This window comes from Ranitomeya variabilis, chromosome 4 (assembly GCF_051348905.1).
Source record: "Ranitomeya variabilis isolate aRanVar5 chromosome 4, aRanVar5.hap1, whole genome shotgun sequence".
NCBI lineage: Eukaryota > Metazoa > Chordata > Amphibia > Anura > Dendrobatidae > Ranitomeya > Ranitomeya variabilis.
In genome coordinates, this window is record NC_135235.1 from 99171887 (window position 1) to 99191460 (window position 19574).

The 19574-nt window shown below is 44.4% G+C and overlaps 1 protein-coding gene across 3 annotated transcripts in view; it reads left to right on the top strand.

Annotated features, from left to right (window-relative positions):
• TBC1D12 (TBC1 domain family member 12) overlaps positions 1-19574 on the top strand; it is a 124632-nt gene that overhangs the window by 39375 nt on the left and 65683 nt on the right. For all 3 annotated transcript variants that reach the window (XM_077258968.1, XM_077258969.1, XM_077258970.1), the window contains exon 2: positions 2951-3074. In XM_077258968.1, coding sequence (XP_077115083.1) covers positions 2951-3074 — 124 coding nt within the window. The remainder of the gene's footprint in view (positions 1-2950; positions 3075-19574) is intronic.

The window sequence follows — 19574 nt, forward strand, 5'->3', positions numbered from 1 at the left end:
ATGTGTTCTCAGTGGGGAGAGGGCAGTAAGTCTATCCAGGCTTCTCGCGAGGTGGGTAATGTGCTCTGTCAGCAGTTCCTCCCCTGACAACAAAACAAATACGCATACTGCAATCCAACATCCCCGATCCTTCTTTCTTTCCCCAGACATCTGCCATTGATTAGATTATTGTCCAGTTTTCGACAATTCAGCATCTCCATGTAATATTCATGTATGGTCCCTTTTAGGCTTAGTTCACAATACGTTGAGTCTGGTCAGGTTTTCTTTGACAGAGCTGGAAACAAATGATGAAATGTGCAGTTTTACGCGCTTGTTTTTTTCTACAGCCACCATTTCACTGTCATCAAAGGACACCACGTGATGGTGTCTCCGCAGTGTTGGATGTTTTGATCTCCCCGAGGTCATTAATCCTTATGTTTATAATCAAAGGACATCAGACACAAACGAAGAAACTGTCATGTTAGTTTTGTTATCTTTTTCCTTTTGATGCTTTACTAGACTGGAGAAAAGCGGCTGGTGGACCCTACAGATGTGAACAAGCTTTTCTTTTGCCCAAATGCTGAATTGATTGGATGATCTGACAAGAAAAAGGTCAAATAATAACAAAAAGGGTGGGTGAGTTCTGGGGTTGTCTCCAGTGCCGCATAGTTTCTGCAGGGCCGTATGGGACGCTGGTGTTTTGACACATGGTTTCACTCAGATTTCATGGAAGAAAAAGAAGAGGAAATGGCTGTGGTAGATCACAAGGATTTGAGAAGAAATCACATACCGCTCTCCAGCAAGGAGGAAAAGTGAAAACATCATTTGGATGACCTATTTTCCTTGGAAGAACTGAAACTCTATTATTAAGTGCAACCCAGAAGTTGTTAATGAAGGACTTGTTATCTTCAGTTTCTGATGAGACATCACTTCCATGATACTTTAGTAATTACAGCGGCAAGATCTCGCCACAGATGGGGATGGTACATTTCACAGCATTTCGGGCTGCATCATTGAACTAGTCCTCTAGGCCTTTAAAATATATTTGCAGTAGGCAGAAGGAATACTCATAAGAACTGAGCTTTCAGGAAATTACCTGAAGGACTGCTCGCCATGATACATTTCAGCTAAAGAGGTTAATAGATGCTGAAAGCTGAACCGAAGCTGTATTTTTACAGGGATTTTTCTACATACATGCCAAAATCTGCATCAAATCACTGTTTTTCACTGTAGGAAACGTATTTGGATTTTAACATGTTTTTATGTAATTAACAGATGCACACAAATTGTTAAAATCAGAACAAAAACTGTGGAAACTTACAATATCTGCTTGACAAATGCACGGCAGTGTCCTTTTTTTGCCACATGAAATGGCACAGTAGAGACATTCATGAAAGAAACTTTTGCCATGCGTGTTGTTGTATTAAGGGGAAAAAAGGAGCCTATGCTGGCAAATGGCACTGTATGCCTTTACATGTGTCGGAGGTATATGTTGGGGGAATTCTTCCATCCGATGGACACAGCTAATTTCACTTTGGAAAGACCCCTAGAGGAAAGACAAGTTTGCATATATTCAGACAGCCAAATTTTATGGTTATTGTGCACGTGATTAATTTTGCACATGAAAAATTGCAACATGGGCTAGTCTCGTCCATTTTAGAGACCAAATGTTGCATGTCTAAATGGCAGGCATCTCCATCATGCAGATGGGCAGCATAAAGCAGCACGTGGACCCTGCAGATTAACCTGAAATAAGAACTCGTACAGTAACTTTTAACAGGCGTGATTTTTTTTTTTTTTCTTTCTTTCTTGTAGCCACAGTCAAAGCTTTTGTCATCAAGCAACCCCAAAAACTTGAGTTAATTTTCCAGGCTCTTTGGCTGCTTTTGAGTTTGTTGAGGGCTGTGGCAACAGCAGAGTAGGAGCTAGTTTTTGGTGGAGTTGAAATTTGTAGAAATCCATTAATTCACGCACTAAAAAAAAAAATATATATATATATATACACATTGTTTATTTTTGGTTAATATATTAAATATCCAGAACTTTTTTTTTGCCTATTGGACTAAGAACTTACCAGAAGGTAGTTCGTAACTACCTGCTTGTTCTGCCCAGCGCCGAACTGTTTCAGCTCAGAAGGATTGCGGACCACTCCTGATAGCGGTTCTTACAGTGACGTGAGTTTGACAGAGCAGCTCCTTCTCTTCTCTGCTCTATTGGTCAGGCGTCACTGCCAATGTCATGCGGATTGATGGTCTGCTGCCCACTGCCTGACTGCAGGGAGTAGGCTGGCAATCAGCATGACGTCGGCAGTGACACTCCATCAACAGAGCAAAGAAGAAGAGCTGGTCTGTTGAAATGAGATCAAAGGAAGCTGGAGAATCACCGCCTGAGCCGGACCACATTGTCACAGGGCAGAACAGCCAGGTAGATGGCAACTACCTGCCCGTAAGTTCTTAGCCAGATAGGCCAAAAACCTCATAGTCCTGATAAAGATTAGAACCGTCAATAGAATATAAAATATATTTACAGTAAATCACTATATGGTCCCTATTTAATACTGATGTTACCATTTTACTGCAGTAAATTTGTTCTTACTAATTCTTGACTGTGAAGGAGTCAGAGTGTTGAAAAATAGGCAGTGTAACCATGGTTTACTGACTCCACAGCCCTGCTTCTATCAGCTGAGATTGTTACTACTTTTTGGAAAAGCAGCTACTGATACTTTCTAGTGTAGGAGAGGATAGCCTTTGAATCCATAGCTAGTTGTGACCTTCATTATTATATTTGTTTCCCGCTGTACAATATTGTGTTATGTGATTTTGCACATTATTTCGATAAGCGGTATCCTGCTAATTGTTATAAATTATTATTAAACCCTTTGTGCTAAGAGGCAGTGTCACAATCCATTCATTGATGACTCGTGTAGCTCTATGGCTAAACAGGCATTTAATATACGTCTCTTTTCTTCCAGGAACTTCTTTTCTAAAAGATCAAAGGACCTCAAATCCGCAGCATCGAGTGCTCCTGGCTGGAAGCTGTTTGGTAAAGTTCCTCCTAGAGAGAACGCTCAGAAAGACTGTAAAATCATTCAGCAGGTGAGCGGCCCCCTTGTGTAGACGCCATCCCTGTCCATATAGGATACGCCATGAACTGTTTAGATACAAACCTGACATGAGAAGTCTTCGCTGTGCGATCATAGACTGGACACACAATTGTTTAGTTTTGCACTCTCTGTCTAAGCTTTGTGCTCGGGTTACAGACATAAGCATCACTTATCTGCACTGTAAGTTTCCCAAAACCTGCTTTCTGTATTAATTTTATTTTTGTTTTCCTACTGCTTTCTGAATTTATTTTTTTAGGGTAAGATCAGACTTACTGGATTTTTCCAGTAGAAAATGTGAATAGGTGGAAAAACTGCAATATAGTAAAATCCACAGCACTAACTTTATCTGCTACATGTGAATAAGTCTTTGAATGTGGCCTCTTTAACCAGCCCTTCGGTCTCATTACCCTCTTATGTTCAGCAGTTAAAAATCAGTCTTCTTTTTAATTTTATTTTACTCACTTATATAGCCCCAATTCTTCTACACCGCATTACAGACATTATCATCACGGTCCCCATTGGGGCTGATCATCTACATTCCCTATCAGTATGTCTTTGTAGTGTGGAAGGAAACCAATGTAACCACGGAGAGAACAAATAAACTCCTTGCGGATGTTGTCCTTAAGCTCTTCCTCTTCAGCTCTTCTTCCCGGCTGCTCTGTTGCTGGGGCGTGATTGCCTACGTCATGCTGATTTGATTCACTGCCGACTTCACGCAGTTAGACAGCTAGTGTCGGTGCACGGACCCCAAACACAGATTTCTCCAGGAAGTCTGTACTACGGTTCGGAATCTGCACCCTGAACATCAGAGGTTTCCCACGCTGCCATCTGAATGACAGCACAGAAAATACTGGCAGTAAGAACCGTACCATCGGTCAGAGAGCTGTTAGATTACTGCATGTGAGCCAGCAGCTATGACTGGCCGTTAAAAAGGTTACTTATTTTTAGGGGGTAGGGGCAATATCCATGACCCGTTACAAGACTGAGAATCTTTTTTTTTTTTTTTTAATTAATATACATAATAAAAAAACACAGAGTGGGACCCCTCAATTCTTGATAGCCAGCCATGATAAAGCTGACAGCTGAGGCAACCCTCAGTTTTGCAGCTGTCAGTTTTGTCTACTCTGGTTAACAAAAATAGAGACCCCACCTAATTTTTTAAGTTATTTATAGCACTGGCGGTGGCTGATGAACTCTCATCACCGTACTTCTCCCGCTTCTATCAGCAACAGCAGGCGTACGCTGATGAAAGAAGTACTCATTAGCCGATGCCTGTGACCAGTGGTAACCTTTTTACCGCCAGACACATCATCCGACAGCATTGGAACCGCAGCTCTCTATCCGGGGGTAACGATCTTGCTGCCGATCAGAGCCCATGTTTGCTGCTCTGTCACATAGATGACAGTGGGGCAAACAGGTGTTCGGTCCCCTCGGTCATCTGAATAGGGTTGGGGTACTGGTCTGGTACCCAAACCAACCTTTTTTTTTTTTAATTTTGAAATGATCGGCTGAGCCTGAACATCCACAGGTTTGCCTATCACTATTAAGGACCTTTGGTGACATCACGATCATGTGACCATGATGTCAACGTTAAGGATTCTTTATTGTGGAAGTCAAGAGCAACTGAAGCGTAGACAGACTGGTATATAGTGTAGGCGTTAGAGGGAAGGGGAGAGAACTGTGCAATTTCTCTAGACCCCCGCTCTCTTAGAGGCCCCCAGCATTTCTTATCTGAGGTTAAGACTGCTTAACAACATTTGGTGACATCACGATCATGTGACCATGATGTCACCAAAGGTCTAAGTGCATAAGTCTAAAGGAACTGAAGAGGAGACGGGTTTTTATTTATGTGCAGTGTCTGTGTCTACACATGTATATGTGCAGTGTGTGTCACACGTGTATGTGCAGTGTGTCTGTATACACACGTGTATGTGCAGTGTGTGTGTGTATACACACGTGTATGTGCAGTGTGTGTGTATACACACGTGTATGTGCAGTGTGTGTGTATACACACTTGTATGTGCAGTGTGTGTGTATACACACTTGTATGTGCAGTGTGTGTGTATACACACTTGTATGTGCAGTGTGTGTGTATACACACTTGTATGTGCAGTGTGTGTGTATACACACTTGTATGTGCAGTGTGTGTATACACACTTGTATGTGCAGTGTGTGTATACACACTTGTATGTGCAGTGTGTGTGTGTATACACACTTGTATGTGCAGTGTGTGTGTGTATACACACTTGTATGTGCAGTGTGTGTGTGTATACACACTTGTATGTGCAGTGTGTGTGTATACACACTTGTATGTGCAGTGTGTGTGTGTATACACACACGTATGTGCAGTGTGTGTGTGTGTGTGTATACACACGTGTATGTGCAGTGTGTGTGTATACACACGTGTATGTGCAGTGTGTGTGTATACACACGTGTATCTGCAGTGTGTGTATACACACGTGTGTGTGCAGTGTGTGTGTATACACACGTGTGTGTGCAGTGTGTGTGTATACACACGTGTGTGTGCAGTGTGTGTGTATACACACGTGTGTGTGCAGTGTGTGTATACACACGTGTGTGTGCAGTGTCTATACACACGTGTGTGTGCAGTGTGTGTGTATACACACGTGTGTGTGCAGTGTGTGTATACACACGTGTGTGTGCAGTGTGTGTGTATACACACGTGTGTGTGCAGTGTGTGTGTGTATACACACGTGTGTGTGCAGTGTGTGTGTATACACACGTGTGTGTGCAGTGTGTGTGTATACACACGTGTGTGTGCAGTGTGTGTGTATACACACGTGTGTGTGCAGTGTGTGTGTATACACACGTGTGTGTGCAGTGTGTGTGTATACACACGTGTGTGTGCAGTGTGTGTGTATACACACGTGTGTGTGCAGTGTGTGTGTGTATACACGTGTATGCAGTGTGTATGTATGCACACGTGTATGTGCAGTGTGTATGCAGTGTATGTGTGTATACACGTGTGTGTGCAGTGTGTGCACATGTGTAGTGTGCAGTGTCTGTATATACACATGTGAATGTGCAGTGTGTCTGTATACACACGTGTGTGTGTGTGTGCAGTGTGTCTGTGTGCACGTGTGTCTGTGCATGCACGTGTGTGTATTGTCTGTGTATGCAAGTGTGTGTAGTGTGTATGCACGTGTGTGCAGTGTCTGTGTATGCACGTGTATGTGCAGTGTGTGTATGCACATGTGCAGTGTGTCTGTGTATACACATGTGTATGTGCAGTGTGTCTGTGTATACACACGTGTATGTGCAGTGTGTCTGTATGCACACGTGTATGTGCAGTGTCTGTATACACATGTGTATGTGCAGTGACTATGCACACGTGTATGTGCAGTGTATATGCAGTGTATGTGTGTATACACGTGTGTGTGCAGTGTGTGCAGTGTGTGTGTATGCACATGTGTAGTGTGCTGTCTGTGTATACATGTGTATGTGCAGTGTGTCTGTGTATACACACGTGTATGTGCAGTATGTGTGTATACACGTGTAATGTGCTGTGTCTTTGTATACACACTTGTATGTGCAGTGTGTGTCTGTATACACGGTATGTGCAGTGTGTGTGTATACACACGTGTATGTGCAGTGTCTGTATATACACATGTGAATGTGCAGTGTGTCTGTATACACACGTGTGTGTGTGTGCGCAGTGTGTCTGTATGCACGTGTCTGTGCATGCATGTGTGTGTAGTGTCTGTGTATGCATGTGTGTGTAGTGTCTGTGTATGCACGTGTATGTGCAGTGTGTGTATGCACATGTGCAGTGTGTCTGTGTATACACATGTGTATGTGCAGTGTGTCTGTATGCACACGTGTATGTGCAGTGTGTGTCTGTGTATACACACGTGTATGTGCAGTGTGTGTCTGTGTATACACACGTGTATGTGCAGTGTGTGTCTGTGTATACACACGTGTATGTGCAGTGTGTGTCTGTGTATACACACGTGTATGTGCAGTGTGTGTCTGTGTATACACACGTGTATGTGCAGTGTGTGTCTGTGTATACACACGTGTATGTGCAGTGTGTGTCTGTGTATACACACGTGTATGTGCAGTGTGTCTGTGTATACACATGTGTATGTGCAGTGTGTGTCTGTGTATACACACGTGTATGTGCAGTGTGTGTGTCTGTGTATACACACGTGTTTGATGATATGATGATTACCGTATATACTCGAGTATAAGCCGAGACCCCTAATTTTGCCAAAAAAAACTGGGAAAACTTAATGACTCGAGTATAAGCCTAGGGTGGGAAATGCAGCAGCTACTGGTAAATTTAAAAAATAAAGATAGATACCAATAAGAGTTACCGTAAATTAATTGAGATATCAGTAGGTTAAGTGTTTTTGAATATCCATATTGAATCAGGAGCCCCATATAATTCTCCATACAGTTCATGACGGGCCCCATAAGATGCTCCATACAAAATACACCCCATATAATGCTGCACAAATGTTGATTATGGCTCCATAAGATGCTCCATAGACACATTTGCCCCATATAATGCTGAACATGGCAGGAAGAATCTGTCAGCGCCCGGAGAACCAGGGACTGCACCGCGCCAGGAGCAGGTGAGTATTATTAAACAGCTGCCGCTCCCCCTCCCCTGCCGACCCCTGGGTATGACTCAAGTATAACCCGAGAGGGGCAATTTCAGCCTTAAAAAAATGGGCTGAAATTCTCGGCTTATACTCGAGTATATACGGTATATTTGAATAAATATTGATTTATTTTTTTGTGTTTAAGAATAAAGGTGGATTGTTGTTCATGGAAAAAAGCAAGACATCCCCTGAAACTAAATAAGCCCTAACCCATCTTTTGTAGCAAAAAATAATATAAGGTCCGGCCTTATTTTGGGGGAGCCTAGTAGATCAGATGGCCTGCCCAGCACTATACTAGTGCACAACACAAGAACAAATACACGGCTTCCACCACCAACACTACAAATGCCTAAGAAAAAGGGACGCGAGTCCAGCTCCAGATGAAACCAATGTGTTTATTGATGAAAAAATGCTTTAAAAATGACATCCTTGACAGGAGGGGCGTGAAGGGGTAGATGGGCACTGCTCCTCACATGAGCCATAGCAGGTGACCTGGCGTACTTCTACTTTACTACAAAAGCCTGTCTGCATCCTGCAATAATGGAAAATTACATGAGGTATTAGCTGATATTTTGACTAAACTATGCAGCACTGCACCCATATCAGGCTGCACATTGTTTTCCATATAATGCATTGAAAAAAAAAAAGACTGTTTAAAACAGGCAGTGAAATGCTTTAAGTCAGAGAATCCTGTGCGATCCCGTGCTGTCCTGTCTGTATACTCTTTTTATTCCTCCCCGGTACAGTCACAGCCAATATATAGTCTAAGATTTTCTTGGCATAATAACATAATTTTTTAACACATCCAGTTGTGGAACTTATTATTATTCCAAGGTCTATTGATTGAAATGTACTTTGTAAACCCCTTTGGTACTGGGCAGTAAAGGGTCCCTCCGTGCAGCAGTCCTAAAGGGCCAGAGGCAACACTCGCTTGTGGAAGGGCAGATAAGTGAGCGTGTTTGTTGGTAATGGCTGTATCGTCGGACGTTTGTGCCCTTTATTGAACTTGCAGTAGGCGTTGTTTGTAGCTACTTGTGGCATCTGCGCCATGAGAACCTACCCTTAGTTAAAGGGGTTGTCCGTACTTGGACAACCGCATCTTAAGTGCCAGTCTCTGTTGTGAAATAGGTAGACGGTATACTCTCCTCTCACACCAGTGCTCACGTGAGAATGTCACTGGAAAGCTGCAGCCAATTGGGGGGTGATCGTCCCCTCTGATGAAATAATAAAGGGAACAACTGGTGACATAAATGTCATGCTAGCACCAGGAGGTGGGGGAAAGCATTATTTAACATGGTGGACTTGGGCATTCAGGAACGAATTGTCAAAGTAGAACTGTTGTGTATATTATTGAGCCTACAACCAAAATGAAAATGTACACATGTGTAAGTATATTTAGCCTATTACTCTGAATTCAGTTATTTCTCCTCTGATCTGATCAATGGCTGTTCATTCAAAGCCACGAAGTGTGTGTGTCCTGATATCTGGTGGTGCAGCCTGGCCTTGCATGGGTCCTCCTCCTGCTTATCTCGGGCACGCAGTATCTGCACCCTCCCTATTTTCATGCCTCTTCTTCTTTATATCGAATGCAGGAAGACAACCAGGGAATGTAGCTTCTGATCTCTTAAGTCTTTTCTCATGTGATTGGTTTCATTATACCCTTATGCCATTCACTTGTAAAGCGCCATGGAATAAATGGCGCTATAACAATAAATAATAATAATAATAATAATTCACATCAGTGCTACAAAAAGGAGCGTAGGTGTGAGTTGTGCGGAGGTAGTGGCTGCACCCAAGGCACGTATTAAGGAAATGCCAGCTCCCCTCTGCCACATAACAATTCACCAGTGTTATTCATGCATGGTAGTTCAGCAGAGCCCTTTTATACATTTTACACTAGAATCTGTCTCAGCATAACTACTAAATAATTGTATGTAATAATGACACATCTGTTACCAGCAGTTTCTGAAGTTGCGGAGCAATGACCAGAATCTCCCCAGTTTGTTCTTTCATACCCATATTCACCAGCATTGGCTGCGATTTCATGACTTTGTGACAATGTTTCCTATTCTCTGTGTAATTACATCTATGGCTATTATGTAGCAAATGTCCAAATTAAAAAAAAAAAAAAAATCCGTTCCAACTTGCATTTCGAAATCAGAATATATGGACATCCCATTGCAGCGTCTTCATTTTCATTACTGTTCCTTAAAGGGAAGCTGTCAGGGTACATGTATGGCGCATGTTGGTTCTCCCTCTTTGATGTGGGCTGAGGCGCTGAGCCCACATCTGTCCCCGCACATGTCAACTATTTTGAACAGCTGATATATGCCCGGAACAGCTGCGGTGGAATCGCGTTCCTCCCCAGCTGTTAACCCGTTAAATGCCGCTGTCAAACTCTGACAGCATCATTTAACATGCGCTTCCGGCAATCGTGCTGGAAATCCGCCCATCGGTGACCCCGGTCACTGATGGGTTGGCATGACAACAAGAGGTGTCCCACAGACCTCTAAGGTTGTCACTGCCGGATTGCTATGAGCGCCGCCCAGCAGTCGGCGCTCATAGCGAGTCAGCAATTGTGCTACATACAGGCGATCTGATCATCGCCTGTATGTAGCAGAGACGATCGGGTTATGGCAGCTTCTAGTCTCCCATACACTATTGAAGCATGCCAAAAGTAATTTAAAAAATAGTCCAATCACCCCCTTTCGCCCCATTCAAAATAAAATTTTAAAAAAATCAACCATACACATATTTGGTATTGCCGCATTCAGAATCGCCAGAATTAAGTTTTTTGGGTCGACGCAACATTGCAATAAAATGCAATAAAAAATGATTGTACTTGCACCAAAATGGTATCATTAAGAACATCATCTTGGCACGCAAAATATAAGCCCTCACCCAACCTCGAGATCACGAAAAATGGAGATGCTATGGGTCTCTGAAAATGACACAATTTTTGCAGGGATTTTTTTTTTCACCACTTAAATAAAAAAGAACTTGGACATGTTTGGTGTCTGTGAACTCGTAATGACCTGGAGAATTATAATCCAAAAAATAGTTGTGGAATTGCACTTTTTTTTGCAATTTTACTGCACTTGGAATTTTTTGTCCCGTTTTTGAGTACACGATATGGTAAAACCAATTATGTCATTCAAAAGTAGAACTCGTCCCACAAAAAAACAAGCCCTCACATGGCCATATTGACAGAAAAATAAAAAAGTTATGACTCTGGGAAGAAGGGGAGCGAAAAACAGAAATGCAAAAAGCAAGGGGGGCACAGGGATGAAGGGGTTAAAGCGGACCTCCTGTAGGAGCTTCATGGCTCCCCGGCATCGCGCTCCTACGCAGGCGTAGACCTCCTGTAGGAGCTTCATGGCTCCCCGGCATCGCGCTCCTACGCAGGCGTAGACCTCCTGTAGGAGCTTCATGGCTCCCCGGCATCGCGCTCCTACGCAGGCGTAGACCTCCTGTAGGAGCTTCATGGCTCCCCGGCATCGCGCTCCTACGCAGGCGTAGACCTCCTGTAGGAGCTTCATGGCTCCCCGGCATCGCGCTCCTACGCAGGCGTACTGATTTGCCCTGTTGAGGGCAGAGCAAAGTACTGCAGTGCCCAGGTGCTGGGCCTCTGACCTTTCCTGGCGCCTGCGCACTACAGTACTTTGCTCTGCCCTCAGCATGGCAGATAAGTACGCCTGCGCAGGAGTGCGATGCCGGGCAGCCATGAAGCAACAGGAGGGCAGCATCGCAAGAAGATGGGAGGTGCCGGACCCAGACATGCGACACACGAGCCCCAACGCGAAACACGCATCGGTGTTATACACACTTGGTTCTTGCCTGTTCATGGACTCTGGATCTTCATCCTAAGTTCTTACCATATTATCTACTGAGCACTGGTCATTTTTTTGTCCTTTTTCTCACTGTGGACGTTACCATGGGTCTAATCTTCGGTGTAGATGAATAAATAGTTATTTTTGCTGTTTTTGTCCCTCCATACATTGTGCATTCTACCATGGTGTTTTTGCTTGAGTCTTCACCTTTGATTCAGATTTTATTTTCCCTTATTATGGTTTTGTGTCATTCTAATGGAATTTGTAATTTGTTGTTGGTTGCATGACTCCATGTTTTGCAGGACATATACTGTTTGTTGGTAGGATTTTCCTACTTGCCTGAAGTGGTAACAAGTCACCACTAATTCACAGTGGCCACGCGCAGACAATACATATGCAGCTTAACCCCTTCATGACTAGGCTGTTTTCCTTTTTTTTTTTTTTTTTTTTTTAGTTTTTCCCTCCTCTTCTTCTAAGAGCTATAACTGTTTAGTTTTCCATCCACATAGCCATATAAGGGCTTGTTTTTTGCCGGACGAGTGAATGGTGTCATTCAAAAGTACAAGTCATGCACTGGAAAGTGGGGGAAAAAATTGAAATGTGCTGATATTGCAAAAATGTCCAATTAATAATGTCCTGTTGACAACAGGGGAGATGATACAGCTCCAGTCAGTTGTCTTACCACCAGATAGTCAGAAGCAACAATGAAGAGAATGGAATTTTGGGGTGGGAATTATTGGCTTTTTTGTGTTTCATTTTTATGTTTAGTTACCATTCACCAACATGACCACTTCTTGCAGCCGGGACTCTGCTAAAAAAGACACATCTGAATTTCACACATTTCAGGCACCGTCCCCATCTATACCCAACCTGCACAAACTACTCATCCTGCTGATACCCCTCTGCTGCAAACTGCTTGGTACTGTGTGCCTCCTCCTGGTAAAAGAACCCTCTAGAGTACAATAATTAGAAAACAGTGCCCACATTTTGCTCCCTAGAAAGTAATAATGTCCTCAGTGTACCACTTTGACAGTCGCAATAACCTGAGTTCCCCTGTAACAACAAGTGCCCACTTAGCTTTTAACCCCTCTACTCCCCCCCCCCCCCAAGCTTGTTTTCACCTTCCTGATGAGGCCAAATTTTAGCATTCTGACCAGTGTCACTTTGAGTTAATATCTCTGGAGCGTTTCATTTCGATCACATTTGAAGTGATTTCGAGGGGCCTATATGGCGGAAAATGCGCAAAAGGTAAATCATTCTAAAAATTGCACCCCTCAAGGTGCTCAAAACCACATTCAAGAAGTTTATTAACCCTTCAGATGCATCACAGGAATGAATGGAATGTGGAAGGAAAAAATTAACACTTTTTCTGACAAAAAAATATTTTTTTTTATTTTCATAAGGGTAACAGGAGAAAATGGAATCAAAAATTTGTTGTGCAATTTCTCCCGAATTATGTTAAGTGTATGCCTTGTCACGTTTGGAGAGCCCCTGGTGTGCCCAAAGAGTGGAAACCCAGATAAGTGACACTTTTTTTCTAAACTAGACCCCTCAAGGAACATATCTAGATGTGTATTGAGCACCTGAACCCACAGATGCTTCACAGAAATTTGTATTGTTGAGCCGTGAAAATAAAAAAAAATCACATTTTTGCCACAAAAATGTGCTTTTAGCCGCATTTTTAACAAATTTTTCACAAGGGTAACGTGAAAAAATTAACCCCCAAATTTGTTGTGCAATGTCTCCGGAGTATGATGATACCCCATATGTGGGAGAAAACTACTGTTGGCAGGGCTCGGAAGGGATGGAGTGACGCTTTGGAATGCAGACTTTGATGGAATGTTCTTCTGGCGTCATATCGTGATTGGAGAGCCCCTGATGTACCTAAACGGTGAAGAGCCCCCACAAGTGACCCTATATTGGAATTGATCTAGGGTTTCCTGTTATATGAATTTTAGAATGTAATTGCATACTTAAATCGTGTAGTGTACGTGAGTTGTTCAAGTCAGAGATGAATGTAGTCGTCCATGTATGTGTGGTACAGTATGAAGCTTTCTTTTATACACAGGCCAGGTTTGTCGGGGCAGGTGTCGCATTGCCAAACAGTGTCCTTGTGTATCCCCCTTCTGTAACACACTTGGAACCTCTTTTATGACTTTCCTTTTTCTGAGATTTGAGGGACCTCACCGGCGAAATGTTGTTGACCTGGTACGATACGAGCACCTCCACTTCCGGAAGTACTGGGGCCCTCTCCTTCCTGACTGCCAAAGATTAGGGCCTTGATCACTACCTCCTGGAACTGAAGGTACGACCTACCGGTCTGGCCTGCACATAGTAAATGTGATAGAACGAGAGCGTTGTACAATGCCGTCTGTACGATGTGCACGCCCGGTTCTTTTATTTTCTTGTATTTTGTCTTTTCCCATGGTGCTGTATGCCTGGAGGACTTGATCAGAGAGATCAGCTCCAGCTATGTTCTTGTTGTACCCCAGTACACAGTCTGGTTTGGTGATCTGTGTAGAGGTACCTATTACAGCAGTGGGGTTGCTTTCATTACCATGTATAGTGGTCAAGAAAAGGACATCCCTTTTGTACTTTGCCACCAGCATGTTGTAGCTACATTGGGCTCTGCTCTCACCCTTTCTATGCAGCTGCCCAATTTGTGTCTCAGGGAGGCGTCTCTGATTTTTGCAGACATAACAGCATGCTGTGGTAGATCTCGCAGAGAGGGACTTAAAGTGTGGGGTGCTGGCAGGGCCGTATTTAGAGTTTCTGCTGCCCTAGGCACTTTTAGCGCTGCCCCCCCATTGGTGAGTATGACACTATCGGCAGTGACTTTGGCAAGAATCGCTGTTGTGAAAATAGCCTTTTGCAGCAGATCGGGCAGTTTTTTTGCATCTGCCACGTAACGGATCACTTACAACGGATCACTTACGGCAACACTGCGCTTGGCTTCATTCATTCCCTATGGGATTTGTGGCACTTGCTGTGATCTGGCAAATGCGGTACCATACCTCCCAACTCTTGAAGGGAAAGAGGTATAAAGGTTGCGGCAAATTTTAGGCCACGCCTCTGACCACACCCATTTCACAACTAGTCACACCCATATCCAAGTCCCAACCACACCCATTTAGCACTGCTGATCACAACTGTTTCATATACAATAATTATAACCAAAAAAATATGGCCACACATGATGCTCCATACTGTATAATGACCGCACATGATGCTCCATACACTGTATAATGACCGCACATGATGCTCCATACACTGTATAATGACCGCACATGATGCTCCATACACTGTATAATGACCGCACATGATGCTCCATACACTGTATAATGACCGCACATGATGCTCCATACACTGTATAATGACCGCACATGATGCTCCATACACTGTATAATGACCGCACATGATGCTCCATACTGTATAATGACCGCACATGATGCTCCATACTGTATAATGACCACACATGATGCTCCATACTGTATAATGGCCGCACATGATGCTCCATACTGTATAATGACCGCACATGATGCTCCATACACTGTATAATGACCGCACATGATGCTCCATACACTGTATAATGACCGCACATGATGCTCCATACACTGTATGACCGCACATGATGCTCCATACACTGTATAATGACCGCACATGATGCTCCATACACTGTATAATGACCGCACATGATGCTCCATACTGTATAATGGCCACACATGATGCTCCATACTGTATAATGGCCGCACATGATGCTCCATACTGTATAATGACCGCACATGATGCTCCATACTGTATAATGACCGCACATGATGCTCCATACACTGTATAATGACCGCACATGATGCTCCATACACTGTATAATGACCGCACATGATGCTCCATACACTGTATAATGACCGCACATGATGCTCCATACACTGTATAATGACCGCACATGATGCTCCATACACTGTATAATGACCGCACATGATGCTCCATACTGTATAATGACCGCACATGATGCTCCATACTGTATAATGACCGCACATGATGCTCCATACTGTATAATGACCGCACATGATGCTCCATACTGTATAATGACCGCACATGATGCTCCATACTGTATAATGGCCGCACATGATGCTCCATACACTGTATAATGACCGCACATGATGCTCCATACACTGTATAATGACCGCACATGATGCTCCATACACTGTATAATGACCGCACATGATGCTCCATACTGTATAATGACCGCACATGATGCTCCATACTGTATAATGACCGCACATGATGCTCCATACTGTATAATGACCCCACATGATGCTCCATACTGTATAATGACCCCACATGATGCTCCATACTGTATAATGACCCCATATGATGCTCAATAGTGTATAATGCCGCCCTCCCATCCCATATGCATGGCTCATATCCCCCCCACGTATGCATGGCTCATAATTCCCCCCCCCCCCCCCCCCCGTATGCATGGCTCATATCCCCATATGCATGGCTCATAATTCCCCCCCACCTCCTGTATGCATGGCTCATAATTCCCCCCTGTATGCATGGCTGATATCCACCCCCCCGTATGCATGCCTCATATCCCCCTATGCATGGCTCATAATTCCCCCCCCCTGTATGCATGGCTCATATCCGCCCCCCTGGCTGTATGCATGGCTCATAACCCCCCCCACCTCTTGTATGCACGACTCATATTCCCCCTATGCATGGCTCATCACTCCCCCCTCCCCCCCCATGCATGGCTCATCACTCCCCCCTCCCCCCCCCCATGCATGGCTCATCACTCCCCCCTCCCCCCCCATGCATGGCTCATCACTCCGCCCTCCGCTCCCCGCTCCTTCTCCCATGGCACGGGCGGCTTACCGTCCTCCTTCAATCCCCCCTGTCCTCTGTCCCTCATACTCACCTGTCAGCTGTCTCACACCAAGCGGGCGCGCCGACGGCGACATCCCTCCGGCTCTCTGTCCCGGCGCACAGGCGCAGGCTCGCAGCTCCTTCTTCCTGCGTGAGCGGTCACGTGATACCGCTTCATTAAGGCTCATGAATATGCGCATATTCATGAGCCTTAATGAGCGGTACCACATGACCGCTCACTCAGGACGCGCTACAGAAGCTGAGACCAGGCATCGCTGGAGCAAGGTGAGTATCGTCTTCAAGGAGGGCGGGGGGGCGGCGGTCGGAGGGTGGGTGGGAGGCTGGTCCCGGGGGGGGTTGGGGCGGTCGGGAGGTGGGGGAAAAAAAAAAACAAAAAACCTTGCTCGCTTGCTCTGGTGCCGCCCCCCGCATCGTCCCCGCCCTAGGCACGTGCCCTCGGGTGCCTAGTGGCAAATACGGCCCTGGGTGCTGGTATAAAAGTTATATACGTAGAGATGATAACCTTGATCCAGCAGTGGGTGCAGCAAATCCCACACAATTTTCACACTCCAAGGACAGGGGGCATTCGGGGGGTTGAATCTGGATGCCCTTCCCGTCCTAAACCTGTGGATGTACCCTGATGTACTCTCACACAGCTTGTAGGCTTTAATTCCGTAACTGGCCGTCTTACTGGAATTTGATCCTCCCCTTGAAATATATTGGTGATTCATCCACGCAAATGTCCCTTTGGGGAATGCGCACCTCGGCAAGTTTGTTGCGGAGTCCGAACTTGAAAACACGGTCAAAGTTGGGGTCATCTCTGGGAGAAAGCAGACACTGTGCATTATCGTTGTAATGCAAACATTTGTGGCTGGCCTCTAAAAGTTTCCAGGTCATAGCCATATGGAACATTGTTGTGAAAAACCTAAACATTCCAATATTGCTGAAGTTCTGGCTTCTTCTCTAGCCCCATGTGAAGAGCAAGGCACCAAATTGTCATAATTTCTACTGCGACTACAGGGGTCAAGTTAGAAAATTAAGTAGTTGTGTTTTGGGCCAAAAATTGTTGGGCGTACAAATTTGTCTCAGCCACCATGACGTTTACAAAATCCTCAGAGAAAAAGACTTTGAAAGTCTATTTCTGTGAGGCCGGTGGTGTCAAATTGGATTCCTAATTGCACCACAAAATCTGGAATCTGTGACTGGGTCAGTAACTGTGGGCACTTGTTCATTTTCAATCCTGGGGCGTCTGGCGGTTCAGTAATACTTGAGGAGAGGAGGAGGATGAAAAATAAACAAAGGTGGCATCCTCTCCCTCACTATCAGTGAGGCAAGGAAAGTGTATGCCTCCTCTGCTGAATATTGCATTTGGGATGAGCGGGATGACATTTTTTCACGTGTGTGTGTGTATGTATGTGTGTCTGGAAAGAAAAAGATTTACAAAAAAAAAGCTAAAAATTTGGTAAAATAAAAAACGATGTGAATACTTTTCTGCCCAATGATGACAGAAGTATTCTAGGAGTGATACCTTTATTGGCTAACTAGAAAATATGTTTGTAAGCTTTCAGAGCACAGTGGCTCCTTCTTCAGGTTTTGTAGTCTTGCCTGAAGAAGGAGCCACTGTGCTCTGAAAGCTTACAAACATATTATTTTCTGGTTAGCCAATAAAGGTATCACTCCTAGAATACTTCTGTCATCATTGGGCAAAAAAGTATTCACATCGATTTTTCTGGCTAACACGGTACCACAATACAATTTGTTATTGTACATCACGTAAAATAAAAAACAAACTTTTCTTTTTAAACTGACATCTCTTTATTTCTGACACTAACCCCGTCTAAATTCAGTCAAAAATACTATAGTAGGCACAGATTACTACTGTATATTTTTACTGTCCCTAATCTAGTCCTATCAACTAATCTAAATATTTTTTTTTATTTTTTTTTCACACACACAAACAACTGGAGGCCAACCAGTGATTTGTGTCACTGACCAGCGCTCAACGGCTGTAGGACTCCTACACAGATGTGGTGCAAAATGGGGATAAAAAAAAAAATGGGAAAACAAAAAATCCTGGCCAAAGGTGAGCACGCATGCAAAAATCAGTGATCTGCGGCTGTAGGACGCACACACGGAGGTGGTTCAAAGGATAGAGGGGAGACAGTGAAATAGCAAAGTCTAGGGAAACAACTAGCACAAGTGGCCTATCAGTGATTTTTGCGACTGACCAGCGCTCAGTGGCTGCAGGATGCACACACGGATATGATGCAAAGAGGCAGGGTAGGCTGGACCAAAAAAGTCCTGGAAAACAGCGAATACAGATGTTGATCAGTGGTTTGTGTCACTGATCAGCGTTCAGTAGCTGCAGGTAACACGAACAATAAAATAACTGCTAAAACTTGAGTAATCAAGTACTGATCAGTGATTGGTTGCAGAAGAGGGGTGCGGAGGGAGATTGAGGTGGATTAGGAAAGATCATGGAGCACGGAAGGATCAGGAATGTCATCTTTCTCCAGGAGCAGCACCAGCTGTGATGGCACAGGCTTGAAAAGTCTTTGGTGTCTCAAGGCACAGCCCGACAGTATGACCGCTCCTCATTCTAGCTTCGAACAGTCAAACTGAGATCAGATCACCTCTGTGCACTCTGGTTCAATCAGCGCCCATAGCACCAATCAGAGCTGGCCCTTATGATGCCGTCTTTGATAGGCTGGACATCAGTGTTTCAGGCATTTTCATTGCCTGAAACACTGAAAACACTTGGATAGGCTGTTTGTTGTAGTTACGGGGGGTGGCACCAACCCCCGTGGCTATGAGTCCCAGTGCTCTGCTGTTAAAAACAGAAGGCACCATAATGCGCTCACCATGACTGCGGTCACGGTGCCATATTTTAACCATGACGTACCCAGTATGTCCAACGGCGGAAAGTACTTGCCAACCATGATGTACTGGGGACATCCAAGGTCAGGAAGGGGTTAATAATGTCCCAAGTCTACCACCTGTACAGCTCCCCTCTACACAGTGTGATTATCTCTTATACACAGTATAGTGCCCCCTCACTGTATGTATACTGACCCCATAGTAACACCAAACTGTATGATGGCCCCCATACTGTGCAAAGACCCCACATTAGCTCCCACTTGTATGACCACTCCCTCACTGTATGATAGC